This window comes from Schistocerca gregaria, chromosome 5 (assembly GCF_023897955.1).
Source record: "Schistocerca gregaria isolate iqSchGreg1 chromosome 5, iqSchGreg1.2, whole genome shotgun sequence".
Classification (NCBI taxonomy): Eukaryota; Metazoa; Arthropoda; class Insecta; order Orthoptera; family Acrididae; genus Schistocerca; species Schistocerca gregaria.
Genome location: NC_064924.1, coordinates 254,142,665 through 254,164,617, shown reverse-complemented (window position 1 = coordinate 254,164,617; position 21,953 = coordinate 254,142,665). Strand labels below are relative to the sequence as shown.

The following is a 21,953-nucleotide window of genomic DNA, read 5'->3' as shown; positions in this document are numbered from 1 at the left end:
CCATACCATCACACTGGGTGATACGCCAGTATGGCGATGACGATTACACGCTTCCAATGTGCATTCACCATGATATCGCCAAACGCGAATGCGACCATTATGATGCTGTAAACAAAACCTGGATTCATCCGAAAAAATGACGTTTTGCCATTCGTGCGCCCAGGTTCGTCATTGAGTACTCCATCGCAGGTGCTCCTGTCTGTGATGCAGCCATGGTCTCCAATCTGGTAGTCCGTGCTGCTGCAAACGTCAAACTGTTTGTGCAGATGGTTGTTGTCTTGCAAACGTCCCCATCTGTTGACTCAGGGATCGAGACGTGGCTGCCCGATCCGTTACAGCCATGCAGATAACATGCCTGTCATCTCGACTGCTAGTGATGCGAGGCCGTTGGGATCCAGCACAGCGTTCCGTATTACCCTCCTGAACCCACCGATTCTATATTCTGCTAACAGTCATTGGATCTGGAGCAACACGAGCAGCAATGTCGCGATACGATAAACCGCAATCGCGATAGGCTACGATCCGACCTTTATCAAAGCCAGAAACGTGATGGTACGCATTTCTCCTCCTTACACGAGGCATCAAAACAACGTTTCACCAGGCAACGCCGGTCAACTACTGTTTGTGTACGAGAAATCGGTTGGAAACTTTTCTCTTGTCAGCACATTGTAGATATCGCCACCGGTGCCAACCTTGTGTGAATGCTCTGAAAGGCTAATCATTTGCATATCACAGCGTCTTCTTCCTGTCGGTTAAATTTCGCGTCTGTAGCAATTCATCTTCGTGGTGTAGCAATTTTAAAGGCCAGTCAGAGAGAAGGGAGATATGGAGATAGACAGAGAGGGAGGGGGTAGAGGAGATGTACAGAGAAAGACGGGTTGGAGGAGACGTACAAAGAAAGAAAGGGAGGACGAGATAGACAGAAAGACACAGGGAGAGTAGGTGGACAGAAAGAGGGGTGGGAAGGATAGAAGTGGCGAGATGGGGAAGAGGAGATCTGCAGGAGAGGGGTCAGTCGAAATGGGCAGATATGTTGAGAAGAAGACTGCTAGAAAGGGAGAGGAAGATTTGCACAGATTGTGGGTTGAGGGAACAGATTGGCAGAGAGAGGGTTGAGGATGAATTTGGCAGAGAGGTGGAGAACGAGATGGACGTAGAGAGGGGCAGAACGAGATGCGTGCATTATGTGTGATATACTAGTATGCAGATGAAGCTGTGGGGGGCTCCCAGACCCTTGGATCGTTTTCAACCAAATTTAGCACACAAACAGCAAAAGTCACATGTATAAGCCCAATTGGATGTATAATATCCAAGCTACGATAGGCAGAGAAATAAGCAAAAATAATAATTTTTTAGCCCCTGCTCTTTAGGCTATCCTTCATTAAACACAAGGGGGGAGAAGTATCGGCCTTCTGGGACTACTGAAGAAACAGACAATCTGTCGGCCTTGAAAAATGACATCAGATGATACATTGCAAAGACACAGATGAATTTTGAGAAGAAAAGGAATGTAGTACTGGGAACACAGATTGTAGACATATACCGCATATATCCATATTTCGAACGTCATTTACAGATATCACTTTTAGACAGTAGAAATTACTAGTATCCTATTCTTTAGTTGATTTATATAGGTCATGCCTGTATGGACTGTGAGTGAATGTCTTCTGTTTATAATACCTGGGACTTGAAACCGATATAACTGAATGCTTAAACCCTGGATGGAGTCTGTTTTCTGCCATTGGCAAACTCACTGCTTTCCCATATATTTTAGGCCAGCCACAAGGGGAGAGATCACTCGAGACAGAGGAATATCGGCTGTAACTTTCGCAAATAATGGATGCTGAGGCGGAGTATCAAATACGTAAGAAGTACTGTCTGCTTCACTGTGCTTGGCTTCCATGTACTGCTGATAAATTGGGTAAGAACGGTCGTTTGCAACGTGATTTGCGTTGCAGTGTAAACATCAATGCTCCGCTATGGAAGCACTGTGAAGTCTCACAGTCTCCTGGGTATTTAGCACAATGGGCACTACTGTGGCTCAGTTTAGTTAAATGGAAACATCGATGGCAATTTTAGCATTTCAAAACTGACTGGTTATACAGTGCAACTAGACAGCAGATACCGCACAGATATACATATTGGGGAAGTTGTAGAGATTTAAACGTTAAGGCACATTTAGGAGTGGGAATGTGCCGCACCTCATCATCTTCAATGCCTTTCTTGTGGAACCTTCTCATGTCAGTGAGTAAAAATTCGTATTGCATTTCTGCAAGGATGTCTTCATTAGATAAGTCAATATCAACATCTCGAATGACTCTCCACCTCTTTATAAGAAAACTAAGAATGTAAGCCTCCATAATTCCTCTTCCAAAGGATATCAGACAACCATAATTTATTTGCTGACTACCCAGATTTGGTTTCAATTTTATATATGTTTCTGCCAACAGCGGAAATATTGAGAATTTCATCCCGCAAATCTTTACTTTCCTCAAAGGACATTCTGCCCAGTGCTATTGGATGCATCTTTCCCACATTACCAATTTGTCTTTTACAAGTACAAAATACAGACCCACATCTGTTGACTGATGTGCATTATCCCTGCTAGCAGTCAATACAAGCATGGCTATTCTGATATGTTACATGCCTTTCAGGGTCCACAGTGCTCAATATGAAGCAAAATCCACTGCTCTGGCCACCTCTCAGTCAGACCGAGAAGATGCTTAACAGTTTCTGTGCTTTATTACTGCAGATACTAGGGAGTGCATTGCTTTCTGAAAGAGTGACCATGGTGGCACTGATCTGTTTTTGAATATGCTGCCCATTGCAATGGCCATTTAGAGAAGTAGCGCGAAGTTATTGTCTTCAGTTACTATGTCCACAGTGCAAGCAACATTTGCAGGGTCACCCGTATCAGTATCTGCAAATTTGCATCAGAAGCTGGTACCTGCCATGATGACAGTGAATGATGTCTTAACTTTTGTATCTTTGTGTTGTGCAACAGAAGATGTGATGAGACAGCTGCATGTGAAGAATGATGTTCCATTTCAATCTGACAATTCTGAGAACAGCGATCTCGTAATCACATTTCAATGGTACCTGTCTGATGCTGATCTGTAATTTGTACTGTTCATGGAGAATGTGTCATGTTTGGCTCAGTGTTACGGCCCGTTTCCAGAATACAGACGACCCCTGATTGATATCAGCAGGGATCACATCATTAGATTCCATTTTAATTATAGCCGCTGGACTTACTGAATCACTTCTTATGAACAATGTGTGAGCTGCAAGAACGAACACAGAGCTGACACGTGAACCTAACCAGCCCAGACGAAAACACACAACCGGTACACTAGGAAAAGTATATTTGTGCACAGTAAGCTCGCTGCGATGTTGACTCTTCCGTGCCTCAGCGACTGTTTTTTCACTGTCGGAGGAATCACAACGACTTTCAACTATAGTTTTCGACTAGGTCGTTTCTAGACCAAGGTCCTTTACCTCAGATTTGTACATTTTACTCTTCTCCACCATCCCTGGAAGTTCGTAACATCGTCACGGAACTGCCATGTACATTTGTACTATTCCATATTTGTTCACAAACAATTTCGCCAATCGTTCGGTTCGCCTTGTAACTTGACAAGTATATTAATATTTGAGTATTACCGTCGCTTAAGGAGCCATTGCAGATGGTTCCATCTGCCTCTATCACTAACTCATTTTTTGGAAGATAAGTTACGAATGCTGGCCTCAGAAGGATTTACTCCGTTTTGATTTTGGACTTAAATATCCGTTACAAGATGACTGGCCAGCATAAAATTGATAGTGTGTGTTGTGAACGCACAAATTTAACAGGTATTTATTGCATGCACGATGACTCGCCAGCATAAAATTGATACTGTGTGTTGTGAACCCACAAGTTTAACAGGTATTTATTGCATGCACAGACAGATCGTTGCGTTTGGATAGGGGTCAGAGCCAGCTAGGTTGTTTCCACAGGCAAGTTGACTTGCCGGCTCCGTCGTTCAGGGATGCTTGCGCAAGTTTCATATTTGTGGGAATGCGGTTTACACTATGGTACGACGCAGTCCGCTGGAAGCTACGAAACAATTACGGAAGGTAACAAAAATATTGTCGTTGAGAAACAGGAGAGTGCGTTGATTGTGTATCTTACTGGAATATCTAATTATTTATGACAATTTATTGAGGAAAGACCGTGATGATAAGACTATTGCTTGTGAAATAAAGTCTCTGACACATCACATGACAGTTGATTGGAAGTGGAGCAAGTGGGAAGGGCCGAGTGTTATAGAAGTGCAGTGTAAATATATATATATATATATAATCAATTGTTATTTTCTTTACAAATTCGAAATGATTGGGTGTATGTTCAATATTGATGCTGGTTACTTGGAAGGCCTGTGTAGAGGGTTCAAATGTGGAATTTTGAAACAGGCAGATTACTTGAACTTAGTGCAATGTGAAACTCTTGAAGGTAAATATATGAATAATATTTTTATGACGTTGGACGTATTTTACTTCTGAATACCTTTGTCAGGAGTTTAACTTGTTCCAGATCTGAAGTTGCATCTTCAGGGCACAGATTATGGAAGCTTCTTAGCAAATGAACCAAGTCCACTCCAAGTGTCTGTCATCGATGATAAGCTTAGGGAAAAATTGGTTATCGAATTTCAGCACATGAGACATCATGCAGTTGAACCATTGTCCACTTTTCTGGACTATATTACGTAAGTAACAGTATAGCATGTAAGTTCTCGTCTGCCCTGTTTAACAACTACATTGAATACTGCATCGATCATATTTGCCTTAACCTGTCGGAATTATTATGAAATTGATGACGAGAAGTTGAAGTTAAGCGTATAAATCCCACAGCGCTTTGATGGCATAGAAGGTTGCTAGGAAAGCCCCAAGATTCATTTTACCGCTCTCCCTAAGCTGTATTGCATGATCGAATTTTTCTGACAGCGATTGATGATGTGAGGTAAAATATTTACTTTTCAGGTACAGCTACATGATAGATAACATCATTCTTCTTATCACTGGAACCTTACACCAGCGACCAATATCAGAATTGATCCCAAAGTGTCACCCACTCGGGAGTTTCGAACAGATGGAGGCTATTCATGTTGCTGCAACACCTGCAGAACTATACAGTGCAGTCTTGGTTGACACACCACTAGGTAGGTAAAGCTGTATTCTGTATTTATAAAATTAGACACGTAGCTACTAATTGAAGTAAGATTAAAGTGTGTATGGTAGATATAGAAAACTGCCCTCTTTCTGTACATAGCCAAGCATAATTAAGTATTACATTGAAAATAAAAGCACTCAGTTTACATTAACTGTTGAGGGAGGCATAAAGAAAAATATTTACAAAGAGACAGAGGTCTGAATGGAGACTTTCAGTGTGGCCAGGAAAAAAAAAAAGGCAATGGACGGTCACAGTCAGAAACTGTGTTTACTAGGAATTTGACACATTTGTTTTGGAAGCTTGTCTAGATCCAAAAATGCACTGTTAGCAACCTTACGTGCCTCCCTCTGCCTGCTGTGTTTTCAGTGTTTAATAAATGTGGAGAGTGTAGTCACTTAAGGATTAGAAGTATGAGTTCTCAAAAAGACAACAGAGAAAATAATTTCTGGATGTGGTGTTGTAGGATTACTTTACTAGTCAAAATTAGGATGACGGAAAATACAATAAGCACGAGAATTAAAGGAACCCTTCAGGGATTATCATGGCATGGTTACAGTAGAAGCTACCACATTTTGACTTGACTTACATCCGAGAACCTCACAATCAACAGTATAAATCGGGTGAGTTGTGGGCCTACTGCACTGATACATAAAGCATCCAGTGCTTTCTATGACGATTGAAAAAACCTGTAGAGATCAATTTCACATAGATGGCAGAAGCAATGGTGGCGAATTGTTTCCCATTCAAACTTTCATCTCTACTTACCTTTCTTCAATAGGATGGCTTCTAATCTAGAAATGTGGCCAGTTCCAAACATGAATAAAAGTTTGGTTAATATGCTGCATCAAAATTGACAAAAATCTAACACAAGATGTAATGAACTTACATAATTACAAGTAGTATGGATACTCAGATGATTAAAGATATTTTACCATATTATATGCTAAAATCTGGAATTGATAATGAACTCTTCATGATCACATTTCGGGTCTACAGAAGCATCCGATCCCACGCGTCGGCTTTGATCCGTGACGTAAGGCTGTTGTTATGTGTGACGTCATGATGGTGTGGAGTTTGGTTTGTGATTGTGGTGTGTTTGTAGATGTCTTCGTGTTGTGGTTTGTTGTGCTCTCTGGTGGTATGTTCAGGGTTTTCGTTTGTGTGGTGTAATGGGCTCAGTTTGCTTTTGCTCATTATCCAGAATTGTTAGTGTCGGCTGTGTTTGTAGTGGAATTCATTTCAGTGAGTGAAAGATTTTGTATGAAGGTTAATTTAGTGTTGTTCGCTGTACATCGTGTGGTAATTTTAGTGCAATGAATCGGTTGCTGTTTTTGTTCAGGAATGGATATGACAGATAAAATTAACAGTGTGCAGATCAAGTGTTCGATCCCAGTGTGTGGCTGTGTATGTTGATATTGGTATCGGGGGATGTTTTTGAGCTATGTAGGCCAAGGAAAGTGTTTGATCCTAATTTATGGGATCGGGAGCTGCTGTTGAGCTATATAGGTCAAGGGAAGTGTCTGATTCCAGATGATCTTGTGTTTAGTGATATTTGGGGAGTTTTGTGATGTCGGTTTTTTTTCCGTCGTGTTGTGTGGTTTTGTATGGGGGTGGGTGTCTAAATTTGTTTATATTTAGTTTGCCCCCACCCAAACACACCCTATTTCCCGCACTTGTCCCGTTAGTGTCATTAGGCTTTTTGTGGAAAGTATGTGTGTTTGTTTTTTGATGTATTTTCGTCCTCATAATGTGTACGTACCGAATTTATATGCGCCATATTGGAATTGTGGTTTATGGTCGTTTCCGCCATATTTGTGACGTCATGGGTCAAAGCAGACGAGTGGAATCGGACGCTTCCGTATTTCCCAAATTTCAGATTTTGGTTGTAATTTGTCATTATTCTATGAAATGCAGGTAGATAATTAGGTTCTGCTGCTACTGTGGTCTTTGGGGTTTCACTATGTAGTAATATATACTTCCATCAAATCATAGTATATAAAATAATAAATTGCGGTATATTGCATGTGCTGTGATGAGCACTTTAGCTTCTCACAGTACTTCTAAAACTACTAAGTATTTCATTTATTCACTTGTAATTTATCTGTTCACTGAGATCAGTAACATCAAATGATGTATGACAGAAAATCTCCTCACATGTCCATGCTGCATCATTGAACTGTGAGGCAAGAGACCAAAACAGTGTGGTTATTTTTTCACAGTTGGAAGCTCATAAACTAATATTATTAAATGACCTTAGTCTACAATGCTACTTTCACCTTATTAAAAGAAGTGTCAATCTCTTGCTAATTTGTTTGACTGGGATATCTTAAAGATACCATGGGGTCAGATAATGACCTCATTCTGTTCACTTTGACTACATGCTCCCCTCTTCTGCTCCAAATAACTGGGCTAGTTAAGTAGAAATATGACAAAGCTTATTGAAATTTGTGGCAGTATCAGAGACAGTGTCTTTCACATGCATCCCAGCAAAAATGTTCATGGCCCCCTGCAGTAAATTGACACAATATGGCAGAACCCAGAACACTCTCAAGCTGTGGCTTTAAGATGATTAGCCTTGAGAGAATTTGGACTACAGCCCACAGAGGACATGTTCCTAAACTAAGAACACGTTGGCAAGAGGGTGATGTGATCCCTGAAGCATTGCAAAAGTAATGCTTGGAAGTCTTTCTGTGCCTCACTGACTTGCTATGCTGCTAAGGTGGACATTTGTCTGAAGGTAAAGATCATTAGAAATGGAATACATTCGAAAAGTCAGAAATAGTCACAGTCTGTATAAAAGGCTTTTTGAATGTAATCACCTCATCTCTTAATTCAGTTGGTATCACTTTCTTGCCACATACATTATTATGAAGGATTTCAACTGATAAGCAAGCCTTCCCAAGGATTAACGTCATTTGTTACCCTTGCATATGTCATCGGTCTGCAACAACTACTTCTGTTTGTCCTCAGTGAAATGTAAGCAAAGAAGTTGCTCCTGCTGATACCGGTGACACAATTAATTGTGCTCATACACATTCAAAGAAAAGAGCTGGTAATGCCAACTGCATTAAGTTCATTATTAACAAACATATGGATTGGAATGTTAACAAGACTGGAATGGTTGCTGTAACAAGCACAAGAAAAGGCTTCTTTCTCCGGTATACTTGCAACAGTTTGCACAGTGTTACCATATTACATGATGATTGGTTGTTATAGTGGACTAACAATATCACCTTAGAAATCAAGAACTTGTTCATTTTCAAATGTCAGCAGCATCTTGTGCTGCAGATGAAATTGGGTGATGGTACAATAACATCAACCTAAACTGCATGATTCTTGTGACTAATCTACACCTAAAAACTTATGTGGTGTACTCATGTGAGATTTCTCCTTCTGGGGTTACAACAAGGATAAAGTGTGTCTTGGCCCATACTTTAAGGAGTCCGCATCCTACCTCAATGCTATCCTTTGTCAAACGTGAAATGTGTTACGGAGTGGTTTTTTACCCCTGAGACACTAAATTCGCACTCATCAAATTAGAAAAATTACGGTAGTGCTGTGTTAAAAACTGTGTGCCTTCAGCACTAACCAATCCTCAGTTCTTGAAAAAAATACTTCTTCACATTAGGCACTTTTTCCTGTTGGTTCCATTTGCTGCAGGGAATTTAAACTCTGGAACCACTCATTATTAAAAAATTATCTAAGCTACAGGAGTGTCTTTAGACCCATTACCACATGTTTCTAGAAACTGTGTCATTAAATAAGTCACTAATCAGCATTAACACTTCCTTACAACACAGTTCGTGAGATTAAACAGTGCTTCAAATTCCCCTTTCTATTCTAAATTCGTGCATCATTCACCTGGTACCCAAAAGGTGAAATGTCAAATATTAACTACATATTCAGGGCAAGCGTGCAAAGGGAGTGACCTGGCGCAATTCGAATAGTCACTGACTGGTTGAAATGAAACTGTCGTACAATATACGGGTAGCTCCTGCTTTTGTCCTTATCTCTAAACAGAACATTCATACTCCCTCCCTCAGAACACACTAGGGCGGAGGTAGTGGGAATCATGCTTTCATAAAGCCGCTTGGAGTGAAAAAGATCTTGATCTTATGTAGCTCATAAAGTGTAACAATCTGCTACCAACACTCAAAAATATGGAAGGAAAACAATGTTCATTTTATGAACATAATGCAAAAACTGGTTGAACTATAGTAGTATATGCAACTGTAGTGAACTTTCTCTCTGGTCCACCACACCAAGGTCACCAATAAAACTAGCCAAGGGACATCATTTCAAGGATGCGTCATACAGCAAGCACTTACTTGTCCCCTGTTTCAGTTCATTGAATCACTTCCCTGAACTTAGTGAAGTCATTAATGCATAAAAAGTAGTGTAGGAAGAAACATGGGCATCAGTGCTATAATGAACAATTTGCATACTCTGGAAGTTAGTGTTCCATGGACTGTACATTTGGCAGATGGTATCTTAATATCAGTCACCTCTAGAGGATAGGTGTTAAACATTTTCCAACTTTATGTGACTCAAAGGCAGAAAGTGATTTAAATGTGAGTGCTTTGGTGATCATTAAGTAACTTTGTGCAAGATACTGATCAGACTGAAACACCTAATTTCTTTCCTATGAATATCAGCGCTGTACTTACATCAGAAAATACAAGAACTTACAAAATAATTATTGTCTTTGACAGATTGCAATCTATACATCTAATTATGAGCTACTATGTGCTCTGTGTATACTTACATGACTTTGTTGTAGTCATCAGATATATTACTAATCTGCTGATGTAATATGGTGCTGGCTGCATGGTGTGTTCAATATATGTCAATAAAATAAAATAGTAATTTGTTATAGGTGTACAAGGAAGTTTCTTGCACTTTGTTACATTTAGGCTTTAAGCTTTTGTTACCTCCATATTTCACTTCAACATTCACAACAATAGTTTATTGTGGATGCATTGTGTGAAGATTGCAAAGCTCCCTTCACACTACTCCTCCCTCCACAGTGGCTATTGTATTATTGTTTAATTATTCCCTCTGACAGTTCCACAGCAATGCAGCAGTAACACAAGTATAATTTGGAAATCAAGGTTTTTTAAAAGAAAACTTATTCACTGGGAAATACAGTGCATGTGCAACAGTGCTGTGAAGTAACGATCGTATGATGAGCAAATAGTCTCGACTGTTGTCAGTAGTTCTGGAACAGTGGTTGAAAATGGTGGCCCTTGTTTTCTTCTTCCAACGGTGAGGTTCGTTCAGTGATACCATCAAATACGGTGAATTTGACTACCTGAGGGTGAAGTTGACTGAATATCTATTGTGATAATTGTGGATTGTTTGACACTAGAGTGACTTTAATTGTTGTGAAACTTTGTCAATAATTGAGAAATAAATTGAGCATAGTAATTAAATTTAGTACAAATTTCAGAATGACATACAAAGAAAGCTCAAGGACAGAAATGGTGATCACAAATTTGCTTTATGAAATTACACACACACACACACACACACACACACACACACACACACACTACTACTTTAGCATTAAAAACTGGCTAACCAACTTTGGTTTTACCATGATGACCCTAAAACCAGTTCATCAGCTTCCCAGCTTCCTTTGGGAATTTTATACTCCTAGCTTAGTGTTGTTCATGCTTATTTTTGCATTTAAAATTTCTGTGAGCCATAGTTCTAAAACATCCAGGCTATATTTCGTGAAGTAACCTGGTTTTTGTATGTATACATGTGACGTTTTCATGCTGACATCTCTTACAATCTCAACTGAATTATGCAAAAAACAGAACAGTGACCTATGAGACAATCTATAAGTTAACAACAGCCAACTGCAAGAATGATCACACTTCACAACTAGACTGTTATAGTCAGTGCTGTTGTATTCAGTGTGTCACATAGTTGCTGCATTCATTATATCAAATTCTTGCCCCATTTACAAATGTTTGTCCATAAAAGAACAATTACCAATCGAGGCGGCACAGTGGTTAGCATACGGGACTTGCATTTGGGAGGGTAACTGTTCAAACCCACATCCGGTCAATCTGATTTAGATTCTCCATCATATTCCTAAATCGCTTCAGGCAAATACTGTGATAGTTCCTTGAAAGGGCACGGCCGACTTCCATCCCCGTGCTTCCTTAATCTGATGGGGCCGACGAGCTCGTTGTTTGGTCTCCTCTCCTAAATCAATCAACCAGCCAAAAGAACCTTTTTTTCATCCAGGAGGAAACCGGGAAAAACTCAGTAATTTTTTAGAATTTCGGGAATTTTTTGTTGTTTAAGTTTTCAGTTAATTTTTTGTAATTCTGACTGGTAAGAAACAATACTCTAACAAAAGATATTACTTTATTCTGCTACTGCAGAATAATACTGCAGCATTAAAACATGAACGAGAGAAAAAACAAAAATAAAACTTAAATTGTAAAGGAAATGCGCCATGTAAAATAATAGTTCTCGTACAAGCATCTGCCAACAGCAGAATGTGTCAGAGGGTTTTAGTACCTTCTCCTGCTTCTGGCTACAGAAATGTGGCTGTTGGCTGTGTAAGTAGAAGTAGGAGCAACCAGCCACAAGGTACCCGGAAAAATTTTACTGGCGTGCCCAATCTGTCAGATTCACACGTGCGCAGCAGGCCTGTATCTAATGGGGGTGAGGGCAAAGCGGGGTATATGAACAGGGTGGCAATTTCGGGTACCCCTGTGGGTTCGGGGGTAAGAATAGGCCCGTGGTATTCCTGCCTGTTGTAAGAGGCGACTAAAAGGAGTCTCAAACATTTCGGTCTTATGTGATGGTCCCCTCTTGGGTTTGACCTCCATTTTTCCAAATTTCCATTGTTAGTGCGTGCCATTTGGGGAAGGACATCTTACGTGGTGTTTTTCTATTGGTCCATCATACACCACCATCTTGCATGCTACCTATTGTCGTGTGGCGGGATTTACACCCAACGTCTTCTGGGTTGCCTTCTTCTCATCTTGTGCGCAATCCCCTTCTTAGTGCCTACGACAACTGTGGACCCTTTCAACACCTAAAATCCAGCACAGTAGGCAGTCCGTTGTGGTGGGGTCGTCATGTGCCCTCTTGGTGGTAGCCCCCTGACCATGCAGGGATTGCACTACAGATGCCAGAGCTGTTTCCTCCCCATGCATGCCAAGGAGTATGTGCCCATCTTGTCTGGGGCACGGGGACTCCGGGCAACGGGATATCTGCCAGGTACCCATTGCTTTGGCTGGGTGGCGCCCTTGGGGAGAGCCCTCGTTCGGTGTAGGTGGCATCTGGGCGGATGTGGCACAATGAAGCGCAATAAATCACACCAAGCTGGTGGTCGCACGGCCACCAGCGTCTCTAAGCGAGGCAGAGTTGAATTTGGTGCTGCGCAATATGACCCTCTGTCATTCCCCTCGTTGACTGCACCATGGGAGGGACGCGGATCTGGTGTCAAGCGGGAGCCTTACGTACCACAATACCTTGTCTGCAGCAGGACTGATGGTGACTCCTTTCTCTCGACAAAGCCTATGTTTTTTGTGGAACACCTGGAGGATATGTTTGGGGAAGTGGCGGGGTTGTCTAAAATGAAGAATGGGTCCTTCCTCCTCAAGACGTCCTCCCCAGCCCAGTCACGGGCGTTGCTCTTGTGTGATAAGCTGGGTGACGTCCCTGTTACCGTCACTCCCCACAGTAGCTTAAATATAGTCCAGGGGATTATTTACCATCGTGACCTATTGTTACAATCCGACGATGAGCTGAGAGCCGACTTGGAACAACGTGGTGTACATTTTGTCCGTCATGTACATAGAGGACCCAAGACTAACAGGGTGGCCACCGGTGCCTAATGGTTTACTGTTGTGACATCAAGCCATACGTCCCTCCCCTGATGCTGTGCTTCCAGTGCTGGAAGTTTGGGCATATGTCCTCCTGTTGCCCATCCAGCGCCACATGTCGAGATTGCGGACGCCCCTCTCATCCGGATTCTCCATGTGCGCCTCCGCCTGTATGTGTCAACTGTGGGGAGCACCACTCTCCATGCTCGCCGAATTGCCCCGTTCTTCATAAGGAGCGGAAGATAATGGAATTTAAGACCCTGGACCAGCTTACTTATCGAGAGGCAAAACTGAAATTTGAAAGGTTGTATCCTGTTTCCCTTCGAACATCTTATGCTGCAGCCACGTTATCGTCGCCCTCGCGAGCGGCAGTTGTTGCTTCATCTGTGTCGCCTTCAGTGGGGCCTCAGGGCCGTGCATCTCTGTCTGCCGCCCTAGGGTCTGGGGACAAGCCTTCCTCTGTTGCCCCCTTAGCAGTTGGGGGCAAACCCTCTTCTGTTGCTCCCCCCCACGCTTACTTCGGGAGTGACATGCTCCAAAACCGGGGGGGCTCAATCCCTCCCTCTCTTTCTTTGCCGGCGTTGCCTTTGCTGGTTCCTCTCTCGCGGAAGGGGTCCCTCGGGGCTCTCCCTTCCTCCGTTTCTTCTCCTACCCAGCCGGATGTCAGCCAGTGGCTGAAGGTTCCGCCACCTGCTGGTCATAGGGCTTCTGGGCTTCTGCGTCGTCGTCAGCCTCCGACGCTCCTTTAGAGAAGCTCTCCTAGCCCTCTAACCCTAAGGACAGATGCGAGGAGGAGGAACGGAATGTGTCCAAGAAGAAGGACGTTCCGGCGGTTTCAGTACCGCCTGCTGTAAATAGTTCTGGCTCCGGGGATGAGGTGGAGATCCTCGCCTCTGCCGCAGATCTCGCCCTCACGGAACCCTCGTGGCCTTTCCTATGGACGCAGCTGACTCTCCCCCGGTGGCGGCCGTTGGCTCTGAGGCGCTGTCTGCCTCTTAGTCGCCTTCATGATCTCCCAGTCACTTCCTGCTTCCATTCTCCAGTGGAATTGCGGTGGTTATTTCCGCCACCTGCCTGAGCTCTGGATGCTTCTGAGTGTTTCCCCTGTTCTCTGCATTGCTCTTCAGGAAACTTGGTTTCCAGCAATGCGGACCCCCGCCCTTCGCGGTTATCGGGGATACTATAAGAACCGTGCTGCTTGTCAACGAGTGTCAGGTGGAGTTTGCCTCTTTGTTCACCACTCTGTCTGTAGGTCGCCCGTACCCCTTCTGACGCCCTTAGAGGCAGTCGCTGTCAGGGTTGAGCTCTCGCCGGCTATTACTGTTTGCTCTGTTTACATTCCTCCGGATGGAGAGCTCCCCCGACATGTCTTGGCTGCGCTGCTGGCTCAACTCCTGCCACCATTGTTGCTTCTGGGCGATTTCAGTGCCCACAACCCTCTATGGGGTGGGACTGTCTCCGATGACCGCGGTCGTACCGTGGAGCATGTGTTGGCTCAGCTCGACCTTAGCCTCTTGAACACCGGTGCTCCCACGCAGTTCAATAGGGTGATATTGACGAGGTGGTCCGTGTCTTGACCACGTAAATCATTTCTGCGGCCGAGGCTGCCATCCCCTGCTCTTCTGGACTCCCTCAGAGGAAGGCTGTACCCTGGTGGTCGCCGGAGATTGCTGAGACTATTCGCGTCCGTAGGCGGGCTCTCCAGCGTCATAGGCGGTACCCGTCTCTTGAGACCCTCATCGCCTTTAAGAGGCTCCGTGTCTTGGCCCGTCGTCTTATTGCGCGGCGTAAGCCGGAGTGCTGGGAGAGGTATGTCTCATTCTTGGGCTCCCGTGTCTTCCCCTCGCTCGTGTTGTCCCGGATTCGGCGGATTTATGGATACCAGACCCCTATGGGTGTCCCTGGAATCTCCCTGGACGGCGCTGTCTGCACGGACGCTGCTGCCATTGCTGACCATCTTGCCACGCACTTTGCTACGAGCTCTGTGACTGGCCATATTGCGCGCTCTTGAGCATATGCGTTCCTGCTCATGTACGTCCATCGTCATCTGCAGTGACTCCCTGAGCAGCCTCCAGCCTATCGACCACTGCTATGCCTCTTCTCCTCTGGTATCCTTTATTGAGGAGTCATTTTTTGCCATTACCCGCTCTGGTCGTGTGGTCTTTGTTTGGATGCCAGGTCACGTTGGCATCCCGGGGAACGAACGTTTCGACAGGCTGGCCAAAGGGGCGATCGACGCCCCAGCTTTGGAGATCGGCCTCCTGGCTCATGATCTGCTGTTGGTGTTGTGCCGTAAGGTGCTTGGGATGTGGCATGATGAGTGGCTTAGCCGGACATCGCCAAATAAACTGCAGGCTGTTAAGGAGACGACAGATGTGTGGCGGTCCTCCCTGCGGGCTTCTCGCAGGAACTCTTGTCGTCCTGTGTCGGCTCTCCATCGGCCATAACTACCTGATGCACGGCCATATTTTGCGTCAGGAGGATCCCCCCCCATGTCGGTGTGGGTCCCGGCTGACGGTCGCCCACATTTTGTTGGCGTGTTCCCGACTGCATACCCTCCGGCAGTCTTTTAATCTCCTGGGCACTTTGCCTTTGGTTTTTTTGCGATGATGCCTCCATGGCTGACGACGTTTTAAATTTTATCCGTGGTAGTCCTTTTTATGGTTCCATTTAGGGAGGTCCTGCACCTTTCCCTTTCTGTGTCTTATGTCCTCGAGTTTCTCATCTTTGGTTGCAGACTTTAGTGTGTAGTCAGATGGTTGACTCTTTCCCTTTTTTTTGTGTTCTAGTGGTCAGTCAACCAGTCCCCAGCCCTCTTCTTTTCTTCTGTTTCTTGCTGTCTGGTGTTCATCTGTACTCTTCTTGTCTGTAGTGTTCATTGCCGCATTTGTGTTCTTTCAGTGACTGGGGGGGGTGTCTTCTTCCCCATGGGGTTTTACCTGCTCTGCAAATTTTCGTCTCGCCTGTTTTTGGAATGGGGGACTGATGACCTTAGCTGTTTAGTCCCCCTTAAACATCCCAACAACCACCACCGCAATTTCGGGGGGAGGGGGCAAATTCATATTCTTGAGGGAAAAATTCTTGTTTCACAAATCACCTAGCATCCAGCGCACGTCGGTCTATCAATGATTCATATGATTTTGAAACACGCCCCTGCTGCTATTTGAACACATTCTAATTGATTTGTGAATGAATTAGTTGATTTTTGAATGCGTGCATATTATACGTGATGTCTCTACCAACTGCAGACAAAACGGAATGGGGCTATACGAGCTGAGCGAAATAAAACCCAACCAGAGAATGCCAACTGCTGCTTGTTTATGTGGTTGATTCAGTTTGCGAATGTTTAGCGTTGTTATAATCACTAGCAAAATCCATAGATTCAAACTACCAGAGTGGAAATAAACGACTAACAACAACAACAACAGGTAAGAAAGATTACTTATTGTCTTCTCAGTGTATCCAAGAAAATGAAATTTTGACAGAAAATTTTTGGCCAGATCGTTACACTAGACAGGGCCAGCTGCAGTCCCCGGCTAGCAGCCTCTTAAGTTCCATTCTGGAAGTAGCTCGGGAAACGCATTGTACAAACTTGTAATAATGCCTAACCTGTGAATAATCGCTGTATAACTAAACCGATGATTGTGGCAAGGTTAGTAAAGTTAATCGGAGAATGAGTTTTGACAGTGGTAGGAATAGTTACAGAATTAGCGATGACAAGACTGTTTGTTAGAACGAGGAAGGAGAAGAAACAGGGACATCACGCAAATTATGGAAGAACACGACGAGTCCAAATTTATACAAAAATTTCGTTCTACTACTTTTCGGTCTCGTGCATGAGAAACTGGAGCGCATGAATGAAATGTCAAACTATTTCCTAACGTAAAGCTTTTTGCTTGTAGTAGGCCAAATAGGTATTTCGTATTGGTGCTTCATGAATTTGTCGTGTTATAAAAATGGTCATTATTGCCAAAACAGTGTCGTTATTTGGTGTGTTTTACAATTGCTGCAATATTAGAAAGGCCTATTTTGTTTTATCCGGAACACAGTGACAAAATAGACGTAATCAGATCGAGAAACCACACCAGTCTTGGATACTATTGTATTAAATGCTTGTTCAGTATTAGACAATGTCATTTACATATTTCAAGTAGCAGAGAGTTCGATGAACTTTGATAAGGTAATAGTTCTTTCGCAGAAAGGAATCAACGCCATGTAAAGTTGTACCAAGATTAGAGAGAAAAATCGCTAAGACCTAAGGATTGAAGAAATGTGTACTGTCTTGCCTGTCTCTTGTCTGTACCGGTTTTAGGTATCCTATATTTAATTTTATGTTACACAGAAGAACACGTTATTAGCTAATAGACAATAAAGAGTCCAGATTTTCTGAAGAGTTCTTGTTCTCCTGGTTACAAATAATCCTATCCAGTATTAACTGCGAGGGGCTGTGCAGAATGTCAAACCGGCCGGCTGGGAGCAGGATAGTCACTACAGGACGTTTCAGTTTCCACTGTCCTAAAATAGTGTGATGGCATGCATTACAAAATATATATGTTTGAGTTCCACGGAGCGAAATACAGTGACGTGCGCTATAAGAATGTTGTTTGAAGAGGCGTGGCACTGCACTGCACACTTAAGACCAAATAACGTGTCTTACATTTCCTCGAAGATATTTGTTTTATGTATCAAACTCTTCAGAAAGTTGTGCATTACAAAATGAACTTATTTTTGAAAAGTATTTTTTTATTTTTGATGTCCTGATGCGCAGAGCAGTCTGAGTTATAGGAGGAGGGGGTAGTCTCCACGTGACTTGTGTTTACATTTAGTGAATTTTCTGTTTGCTCTTCGTTTACTGCTGTCACGTCAAATGAAAACAAGACGGATTCCTGTGGCTGGGAGCTATTAAGTGAATTAAAATATATTCACGTAATTATGGAAGGCTAAAATATGTTACTAGTTTCCGATTTTTTTATTTCCACCGTTCTGACAGTCAAGCATTAATCGCCTTGCAGAACAGTAGTTATTTTTGTCGGTTTGCTAAAGAAATTTGGCTTTTATTAGGGTTCCCTCCTGAGGCATTGAAGGCACTGAAACGAAGTGTTTAATTCCACACTATTGGCTAGTTTCAACTGTTCGCTGCGTTTCAAGTGCACGTCTTCATCTTCTAGCGCTTATTGCATTATGCCATAACAAAGAACCAAACATGAGATAATACAGTACTGGTACTCAAAGAAAATTTACGCCCCGAAAACCACACTGAAAAGCTTCATATCAGGTCGAGGCCTACGTCATTGGGAATCTGGACATACGAATGTGCACTGTAAGGTGAACTATGCATTTTAGTACAGTTCACGAAATTTCGACACTCTTGGAGTATCCTCTTCCGTCTTGTTTCTTTTGTGACAAGAAGTAAGATCTTTTAATGGTTTACACGTACGAACGTAAGGGCTTCCTATGTCACTATAGATGCAGAAGTGCGATGACGCCTCTTATCTGGCGCTGTCTGGCAACTGCTGAAATGAATCTATTTCTAACAAGTCGCGGGAAAATATTGCGCAACAGTTATTCGAAAAGCGTTATTTTCAAAGTAAATTTCCTTTTATGGAAGCTGAACTATGTGCGAGAATGTACTATGAATTTCCTATCTCACAGAGTGTTTGCTCTCTTTTAAAAACCAACTCTTCGATGATGAGCCATTTAGAAGAATTTCTAGCCCAGAAGATCAGAGATTTATGTCGGTATTAAAAATTTTACTGGCGTATTTATGTGATGTATCTTAAAGTGTAACATGCGCTAAACAAATAAACATTACATGTGAAAGTTTAGCTTCTCTTGTAGCTTATTAATCTTCCAGACAAATAATATATGCGAAAGCTTTGCTTTTCTTGTAGCAATACTATGTATAATAATTTAAACCATTAAATTTTCCTGTTGTTGGAATTTAAATTTATACTTTCTTGATATGAAAATACGCAGCGTACATGTTGTTGCACATCAAAAATCTTTCCAAAACGTGTTTTTTCGCTCTTGAGTTTCGCTTTCTAAAGTGCAGGGAAATTCTACGCTGCTGTATAAAACCATATCCATTCAAAGGATACGTTTTACAGTTCCGAGGGAAAGTATACTGTCACTTAACACAGAAAAAGTGTATTTTCACCCGGAAGAAAATGTATTTTTAACCGAGAGATCCGAGAAAAATTCTGGAATTTTTTTTCCTTGTCCTTGTATACACCCTGTTATAATCGGACAGTCTGCTCATCTGAACATTGTCAGAGTTCGCTGCAGAGAAGTGATGATGGCTCCTTGTGCCTGCAACAGTTTTAACATGTTCTAGACTGCTTTTTAGCAACTCTTCGACTGATTTCACCTCATCTTTCGAAACATAGACTGATTGTATCCCAGAGATATTTTTCTGTACCCAGGTAAATAATTGAAGAGGTGTTAGAATGTGACCTTCTGTAGGGTGCTGCAGACTAGCTCATGATGCCATGCGCTTAATGGTAGCACCAATACCATCACATACATGTTTACCATGACTTGTTGCAAAAAAATTCCATTCTGAGTGAATCTGAGAATCTTGGTAACGTGTGCATAAATTTTTGAGATTTTTGTAGTTCCTGTACTGACTAGCTGCTCCATCACTTAGGTATTTCACAATATGTATGTGAGGCAGCTTGTTTTTCACATATGCCAAGACAGTGCAAATGTGGGCATGAACTGCAATGGCGTCATGAATTAAACAGTCACTAAAAATGCACAGGTTAATGACAGACACATCACCTGATTCACCTCTATAGTAAATCGCAAATGGCTGGAGAGTTGCTTGACTGTTGTCCCAATGATGTCCTTGGATGGCATCTTGAACTATAAATGCACAATTTTCAGAAAAGTCTAGTATAACTTTAATTTCATCTTGTTTCAAATTATCCTTACAAAACTGAAAATAAGCCGATTGTGCTGTTTCTGTGAAGCTGTGTGTGGTCAGTTTGTCCATTTTTTGACAACACATTTCAACAGAATCTTCCACAGTACTTTGCTTTGTTTCAAGACTTGTGTGATCCATGTGTGTCCATTGTTTATAAGAAACAAGTTCATTGTCACCCATAAGGAGTTCACAATACAGTTTGTTGTTCATGTGTTCTGCAAGATTTGCCTTATCGGGACACTTTTCTCACCTGTGTATCGGGCACTGGTAGGAACTGATGTCACACACTAGCAGCTTCATTGCACCTTTGTAATCCTGACCAGAATCCTTTATAGAAGTAAACATCAGCTTAGCATTTTAATGGGTCTCACATACACAAACATTGTGTGTCTCCCTTGCACTTAGAGGCACAACCGATTTTGACCGAAGATTGAAAAAAGATGGTAAACCTACTTTGGTATTGGCATACTTTTCCTTGAATTCTACATATAGTTCTGATATGTTGCATAGCAACAGTCTTTTTTGTGGTATATTGATACTCTTTTTTGCGGTATATTGATAATCTTTTTTGCGGTATATTGATAATCTTTTTTGCGGTATATTGATAATCTTTTTTGCATTTGTACACGTACCTTTCCCATTTTCACCATTACAGTCTTTTTTTCCAGGCATTATTCGGCTGTAGTCATTATTTTCATAAAACTTCGACACTAGCACCTTTACTTCTGAACTCAATTGCTTACCCTGAGCCTGCTGAAATTGTGGAAGCACTCCTTGGGTTGCTTTTATTTTCCTAGCTTGCTTTACCATATATGTAGAAACATTGAATTCCTTTGCAGTGTAGTCAGTAGACCAGCTGGAAGGTGCATGGGCGAGAATAGCTACTATTTTCTGGCGTGTGAATATGGCACATTTTTCTTTCAAATCATGCACAATTTTGTCTAAATCAGAGCATTTCTGGCATGATTTATGTTCCTTTGGAGCAGATAGTTCCTCCTCTTCCACCATTGGTGTGTCAGCTATTTTGTGTTTTAATTCCATTTGAGCTTCTTGTAGTTTTCTTCTACCATAGCTGGGCCTGTCTCTTTTCCCAACTTTGTGTGTCTTCATGGGGGACAAACCAAGAGCAGTCACTGAAGTATTTAATTGCTCATCTGCTGTGGTTGTAGGTGGCTGATACTCTTTGTCACTGCCATGTAAATTATCAGAAGATTCTTTATTTTTTAGCAGTGTAATACACCTGGAACATAACTTTTCTCCTGGTTTCATGTTAAGTCCCATGCACTGATTCACTTTCAGTACTGACTTTATAACAATTTCTCTAAGGCTACGCTTCACTGTCTTCTTATGAATCCAAAATGGATCAAAACAACTTCTTTGTAGGAAAGAATACTTATCCAGAAACACTTTCATATGATGATAACAAACACTAAAGTTTCCTGGAACTGTACTTCTTGTGCCCACAGGGTGTATCCCGGATCTCCATAGCAACAAATCTTGGTCTGATTCATCCAGATCATACAGTACAAAGTGAATGCCACATTTTGTTCCATATGTTGTTTTATGACATTCAGATGCTTGTGCCCTACCAATCCTGCAACTTGTTTGAACAAAAGCACCACTAGTACACTCTTCTGCCTCCATACTGACTTTCCACAACAGTACTGACCAGTCTGAACTGTTGTTGTTGTCGTGGTCTTCAGTCCTGAGACTGGTTTGATACAGCTCTCCATGCTACTCTATCCTGTGCAAGCTGCTTCATCTCCCAGTACGTACTGCAGCTTACATCCTTCTGAATCTGCTTAGTGTATTCATCTCTTGGTCTCCCTCTACGATTTTTACCCTCCACGCTGACCTCCAATACTAAATTGGTGATCTCTCGATGCTTCATAACATGTCCTACCAACCAATCCCTTCTTCTAGTCAAGTTGTGCCACAAACTCCTCCCCGATTCTGTTCAATACCT

At 42.4% G+C, this 21,953-nt stretch overlaps 1 protein-coding gene across 1 annotated transcript in view; it reads left to right on the top strand.

Moving 5' to 3' along the window:
- The first annotated feature begins 3,419 nt into the window (after positions 1 to 3,419).
- The window catches only part of LOC126272119 (V-type proton ATPase subunit d), a 67,311-nt gene continuing 48,777 nt past the window's right edge, over positions 3,420 to 21,953 (top strand). The window contains exons 1-3 of the mRNA XM_049974717.1: positions 3,420 to 4,492; positions 4,574 to 4,745; positions 5,020 to 5,198. Of these exons, the coding sequence (XP_049830674.1) occupies positions 4,261 to 4,492; positions 4,574 to 4,745; positions 5,020 to 5,198 (583 nt within the window). The 5' untranslated portion in view covers positions 3,420 to 4,260. The remainder of the gene's footprint in view (positions 4,493 to 4,573; positions 4,746 to 5,019; positions 5,199 to 21,953) is intronic.